General features: G+C 32.3%; 1 protein-coding gene across 3 annotated transcripts; it reads right to left on the reverse strand.

The window, feature by feature from the left end:
- Window positions 1–3,019: 3,019 nt before the first annotated feature.
- LOC136200577 (ubiquitin-conjugating enzyme E2 8-like) lies at window positions 3,020–5,104 on the reverse strand. Of its 3 annotated transcripts, XR_010673393.1 has the most exons (4): window positions 4,769–5,092; window positions 4,574–4,678; window positions 4,397–4,485; window positions 3,281–3,419 (listed from the first exon to the last, which is right to left on the reverse strand). XR_010673393.1 is itself a non-coding variant. In XM_065990949.1 (3 exons), the coding sequence occupies exons 1-3, from the start codon at window positions 4,964–4,966 to the stop codon at window positions 3,276–3,278; spliced, it is 447 nt and encodes a 148-aa protein (XP_065847021.1). In that variant the 5' UTR covers window positions 4,967–5,084; the 3' UTR covers window positions 3,020–3,275. The 3 variants fall into 3 exon arrangements, 2 of the variants coding, with proteins under 2 accessions (XP_065847021.1, XP_065847020.1); XM_065990949.1 differs by lacking the exon at window positions 4,397–4,485 and having other exon boundaries at window positions 3,020–3,419; window positions 4,769–5,084; XM_065990948.1 differs by lacking the exon at window positions 4,397–4,485 and having other exon boundaries at window positions 3,020–3,419; window positions 4,574–5,104.
- Between the last annotated feature and the right edge of the window lie 1,919 nt (window positions 5,105–7,023).

Below are 7,023 nucleotides of genomic sequence, written 5' to 3' on the forward strand. Positions count from 1 at the left end.
GTCCATGGATGACCTCACATATTTAAATATCTCAAACAGTCCTTTAAGACAAGATACCCTTATGGGGTGAACATTTGTGCTTGACTTGGGCATTTTTTATGCAACTCCTCTTTGGGATGATGATATAGTTGGTGCAACATAACATGGATTGACATGTCTTGCTCTTGGTGGTCTGAATTGGAGTTAAGGTAATGATGAGCATGAGGGCATCCCTGGAGTTAAGAAAAGTAAGTGTAACAATAAAAAGTATCCGACCTTCTGTTAATTAGACATAAAAACTTAGCCAATATCTTCAATACTTCCAAATTATCTTAAAGCAGTTCAAGGAACCGATTGGTTGTTATTTCCTTTCTGTTTATACTTTACCTAATTGGTTTAAATCATTCAATAATCCAAATATCGTCTAGGTTCATATTGCGAGTCGAATTTGATTAACCCTAATCGAAGAACCTATAAGATTAACAACCTTATAGTTTGTAAGACCCAAATTGCTAAACCAAAGAGCTAGTTTTGGCCTGACAAGGGAAATAACGAACTAGGAACCCTAGAAGGATAAGTAGATTTAATCGCCTTAGACCTAAGCAACTCAGATTAGATTAGTAATTAAGTGTTAAATTAGGTTGAAATTAGTATTGTCATGTCATTCCATGCACTTCCAGGTTAGATTACCTTGCTTATGATCACTTAGGAGTAGGTTCAATTTAGATAAACTCAATCTAACCCCCCCATAGCCTAGATAACATTAGAAGCCTAGTAGTTTAGTACTTGCGGTATAAATCCTATGGATTCGATATCTGGACTTGTCCAAATTTTATTACTTGATAACGACGGGGTACACTTATCCCTTAGTGAGCTTTCGAGCGACAGCTCGGGGGCGCATCAGGCGGCCGGAGAGAAGATAAAGGTTTTAATATAAAAAAGTCTAGCAAATGTATACATAAAAAAAGTCTCTTCAATGAATATATTTTCAATTAATGATAATTATTTTTTATAAAATTATTTATATACATGTACTTTAACCCAACAAATCACAAAATTTCTCATAGTTTTGTTAGTTTTTTTTTTTTTTGAAAATGGATCTCCATGATGAATACAACCAATAGTACTCATGCGTTGTAAATTCTCAAAACACAAAAATTCAAACTCGCAAATTCAAACTCTCAAATCCAAACTCTCAAATATCTCTTATCTGATCCATTCCACGTAGTTATTAATATGATCTGCATATGTCATATGCCCTGAACTTCCAATGTACTATAATCCCCATGGTTACTTCACTCTTATGATTGCACCCAATAAACATCCAATGATGTTGGGCTACTATCCTCGTATCTTGTATCATCAAAAACCGTATAAGACTCTTGAAAATATGAGAAAAGATAGTTTAGGGTCGTCCACCATGCTAAAGGATATCCAAATACCAGATCCTTTGCCAAGTTCAAAGTTCCTAAAGTGCATGAACAAAATGCAACCAATCCAAAATCATTGAACATAAAGTGGAACATTGTACATGATATACATTTATGCCACAATTGGTTGGTAATAGCCATATATCCAATTGTGGGCACCAATGAAGCGAGGAAGGATTATTGGAAGAAGATTGCAAGTTACTATAATCTGTGGAAGAAGGAAGGTCCTAAGGTGAATGGCCAAACAAGTTCCTGTCAAAATTAGTAAGGTTGTTTCTGGTTTTCTTGAAGCATACACTAAGATTCAGGATATCCACCCGAACGGCCATGACGGAGCACAAGTAATTACTAATTCCAATTAACTATATACACTTTCCTTATATTCACTATTGGGAAATCCTAAAAGGGAAGTCTAAGTGGCACGAGATTTTAGTAAAAACAAGGCTTAAGATTCTTCATAGAGAACCAAAAATTATACCACATATTCATACACTTCTTTAGGCTCAAGTCAGGAGGTAAGTGAAGATGGAACATAAAAAGCGATTAAACAACGTCTAATGGGTCAAAATGTGGATAAAAAGCCACAAAAGCTAAAAAATACCAATACACTTGATGGAATAGTTTGGGATGAGTTAAAAGTAGATAGAGCGGAGTGACAAGTATCTTTTGTTGAATTTAATCGTAGAACTAAGCAGCATGAAGATACTCAGCTCGATGAAATTCACGTACAAGATTTCACAACCCTCGCTAAATATACATCAAGTATGGATAAAATTGCTATAGCTGATCACTCTAAAATGTGACAATATATATTAGGCTAAGTATTTTTTTATAATTTGTGTTATGTATTTAATTTGAATCCAATTTGTGTTATGTATTTATTTTAATTTGTGTTATGTTATTTTATATTATGAATTTAATTTCAATTTTTCGTGGGTTCCTTTTGCTGCCATTTCTTTTTTCTTTTATTATTTCACATCTAAGCACAATTCAATTTCAAAATCATAAGATGTTTCTGTTGGATTTCGAAAGATCGTAATAACACATCAGAAGCAAAAACACCTAAAACCAAGTGAAACCGTGAGCCAACAAAATACTAATCTGAATATCTCCAGTCTGTTACTATCATTAGAACGATAACTAACTAAAGAATAAGATGTGCCTTGATTGTAATGGTGTTTCACCGGTTACATATATTGAATGTCAAATCAGGGGCATTAGGGTTTATAAAACAGTGAGCTCTAGATTGATCCGATATGAGAACACCACATGGTTAGAATAGTCATAGTTGGTTCTCATGTAACACTCTAGATTGAATTCTTATACCAAGTTCACTATGAGATCTAGATGGCGTACTTTGATTGATCGCCTAACGGGACCAAGATACCAAGTATGGGTTCAGTTAGATGCATGTTGTACTAAACCTTTTACGGTTTAGTTAATTTCCAAAGTCATATTTATAAAGTCAGTCCTCATACTTGCTCCTGGTCGAAACCTTTCAGGATAAATAGTAACGGAATACATGAGTTTCAATATAGCACAAACCACATACATATAATTGATTGATTAGGTGCATTGTTCTATATGGAAAAGTTGTGTTACCATGGGTAAGAAATAAACAATTAAATAAGTATAATAGTAATAAATTGACACAAATTATAGTTTTATGAATAGCATCACAATATTATATTAGGATATAACATCTCTTGTGATTTATGGGTGTTAAATTAATATTTTTATTGTTTTTATATAAAAAATTAAAAACCCGTGTACAATTTCCATAGAACTTTTAATGTTTTCTAGTGACCAGTGATGCTCAAACTCTCCAAACTCTTCTAGATCCGTCCCTGACTAGAAACAAAATGGTCAACCCATGGCATACTTGTGTGTCCAGTTTCGAGCAGTAGCCTCGTACCTATCCCTCTGAGCCTTGTATATGTGCGCTATTTCAGGCACTAGCGGATCATCTGGATTTGGGTCTGTCAACAATGAGCATATTGACAGCAGCACCTACTCAACACCATTCCAACAATATAACATGTTATATAAATAGTAATAAACTATAATCATAATCAGACGATGTAGTATAATAACGAAGGATTTTGATAAGTTAAAACGTGTATCATTTTATGCAAATTTAAAGGTTATTAAATATTTTTAATCGTTTCAACGGGCTAATATATTATTTTAAACAAGTTTAGAAGGTTAATAAATCATTTTAAGCAAGTTTAAAAAGACAGTGTTAAAAAATATTTTTTCTAGCCAAGTTCAGGTACCTGATGTGTTCAGTCTTTAAAGTTAGATTAATACATTATAAGCCCTTTAAAGTTAGCTAAAAAGAATCGATTGACTTCCTAAACGTACAAAGTGTTTCGTTAGTAAGGGTGTCAATGAGTCTTGGTAGTTCATAAACTATTCCAGTTCGGCTCGGTCAAAGCTCGGCTTGAGCACTATCGAGTTTGAGCTTGAACTTCTTCGAGCTCGGTTCGAAAGCTTACAAACTGGTTGGATTATTTTTAATTAATATATATATTTCATTGTTTTAAATTTTTATTTCATTATTAGTTTTCATCACAATTCACACAAGATTTAACCCATAAGAAAAATAATACAAAAAAGGTTAGATCTTTGGATCTTTACATTAGGTTTGATAAGGAAAAAAAATACATTACAAACTTTAATATATATTCATTGTTTTTTTTTTTTTGTGAGTTTGTGTTTTCCGATAAAGAGTATCATCACTATTCTTGAAACTCTGTCATAATATGATTGTTTTTCTTTATAAATTTTTTAAACCCCTATGGAATATGTTATAAGTTTTTTTTTGTTTTTTATCTCCTACGCTACTACACACGTACGATGAATTTTGTTAAAACTCATTAGAAACTTAATAAAAGTTCGGTCAGATTCGATTAAAGCTCGGCTCGATCAAAACTCGGTTCGAGAGGGCACGGCTCGAGATATTAATGAGTCAATATCGAACCTACCTAGGTCCAGCTCGTTTACACCCGTATTCGTTAGTCTCCGAATTTGATTAAAGTAACCTGTTAGCTTCTTAAACTTTCTTACAGTAATCCTGTAATTAAAGAGGCAACCAAATTTGAAGCTAAGTTTAGAAGCCGTTGATAATTAAAACTTAAGAATTAAAAGTAGTGAAATGAAACCTTGGAGATGGTAAGAGCAGGGCTCCATTGATCTTTAAGAATATCCAAACATATGCTTCCATTACTGTTAATGTTAGGATGGTACACTTTCGTCCTAAACGCCACCTGATTCCATATATATATAAAAGGAAAGGAATTCAGCCATAGAAACTGGATATTGGAAGCAGAAGAAGAGATGAATGAATGATTAGGTACCTTGGGAGGCTTAAAGGGATAATCAGGGGGAAAATGAATAGAAACTAAGAAAACACCTCCAGCATAAGGACTATCACAAGGACCCATAATTGTTGCTTGCCAATGAAACATGTCTTCGCCTATAGGACCTGCACTGCAAGAGGTCGGAGGGTCTCTCTGCAAGTCCTTCAGCTCTTTCAGTATGCGTTTTGATGCCATTTAAAAAACAACTCAATCAGATGAAATAACACAGGGACACAGGAAGAAGAACGAACCCGAAATTTATTCGGAACTTGAAATTAAAAGGCTATGGGGTTTGAGACGGAACTTATAGCTGCAATGGAAGGAACAAAGCTGAAAAGTGAGGATTGGGGTGAAGAATTCTCTTTTTCTCAGTGGGATTCGGCGTTAGATTGACGCAACACAACCAAGAGTCTGTAGTTTTCTTTAATTGTTTTGCTAGTAATAAAATCGTGATAAAATTCTGATTTGATTATTAGGTGAATGTCTCTTCCTATAAAAATTGACGATCCGGTGCACTACGCGTCCCTGTTTAAATGAGGGTATGAGAAAGGGGTTGCTTCTAAGACTCGAACCGGCCAAACACGTACTAGAAGATTGAATTTTTTGAATGTCTCTTCGTATATTTTAAAATTGGTAAAAAGCATCATTAGGTCCCGATCTTTCATTTTTTGATTCATTAATCCATTGATCTTTTATTTGGACACATTAAAGCCGCTGATCATTTATTTTTGGTCTCATTAAGTCATTCATTACCAAATTAGTAAGTTGTGAATATCTAATTCGGCTAACAAACTCTTATTAATTGCACATGCATTAGAAATTTATATTTTTTTAATGTTTGAAAGCAGTTTTTGATATGTAATGTGACCGTAGGAAAACTGTAAAAACCTTAATTTCAAACTGTAAAAAAAATATTTTTAATAATTTTAAATACAGATGAAGTTAATAACGTATTTTTAACAGAATTAGATGTTCACAACTTACTAATTTGGCCATGAATGGCTTAATGAGACAAAAATTAAATGATCAGGGACTTAATGTATCCAAATAAAAGATTAAAGGCTTAATGAACCAAAAAATGAAAGATCATGGACTTAATAATGCTTTTTGCCTTTAAAATTTTAAATAAATTTGTTAATAAATTAAAACAATTTTGTAAATTTTAACATATCATTTATAACTATAAATGATATCAAATGAATATAATTTTGTCATGTGGAATCATAAGCGATCAAACTTACTCTCAAAAAGATAAAATTTGTAATATCTTCTTATCTAAAATACAGCCAAACGATAACGTACTAGAAGCTTGACTCGATAAGCTTCTTTAGATCCAGTCAAGAATCTAGATGTTGCCACAGTCACTCTCAATACTGCGAATCGCAGGTCAAATGGCTTTAAGAGATATCAGACCTGATATTTAGGCTCACTCTTTCCTATCAACAAGAGACATATGGTCCATTTCGCTGCATATTTTGTAACGGTCTTCTGCAACTCAACATGAATATAAATAGAATAAACTCATAAACGGATTTCTTCATTTATATTAAACTTACATTACAACTTCACTTTACTGATTGTGATCATCTTATCGTCTTTTCCACAAACTAACTTAAGTATCGAAACTCATTCATTATGTAAACAGCCTCCTTTTGATCTTGCTTCTGTAATGGATTTTCAAAATTCAATCACATTAATAATAAACATTTTAAATAATTTTTATAATTAAGTTACTATTTAGTTATTGACATTTTGAGAAGAAAAAATTGTTATCCCACTTTTTTTATTCTCTTACAGGTCTTACATCTAATTTATTCTAAATTCATCTTATTAACTAGTTTAACATGCTAAAAATTGAATGAGAGATAGGTAAATAAATACCAATGAAATATAATACAAAAAGAAATAATTTATTTTTATATGTTCACAATTAATGTGCATGGACCGCTGCACTTCACCTTTTGTACTTAGCAGTATATAATTTGAATAAGCAATTCTTAAGAATTAGATGCTTTTCTATTTTTATTGGTTTCTTTATGCCTCAAAAGCGACATGTTTTTTAATTTAATTTTAGTATTTTCTATAATTAAATATCAACGGAATTCTTTAGAAGATCAAACCTTCAAAGAGAATTAATAAAGGTAGAAACTTTGACATGAGAATCCCTAGATATACTCATTTAGGAAGCGTCTCTCTCATGCAAAACCCCTTTTTTTTTTTTTATATACTGAATTAAAATTAGTTCCAATAAT

The sequence above is a fragment of the Euphorbia lathyris genome, chromosome 7, assembly GCF_963576675.1.
Source record: "Euphorbia lathyris chromosome 7, ddEupLath1.1, whole genome shotgun sequence".
Lineage (NCBI taxonomy): Eukaryota > Viridiplantae > Streptophyta > Magnoliopsida > Malpighiales > Euphorbiaceae > Euphorbia > Euphorbia lathyris.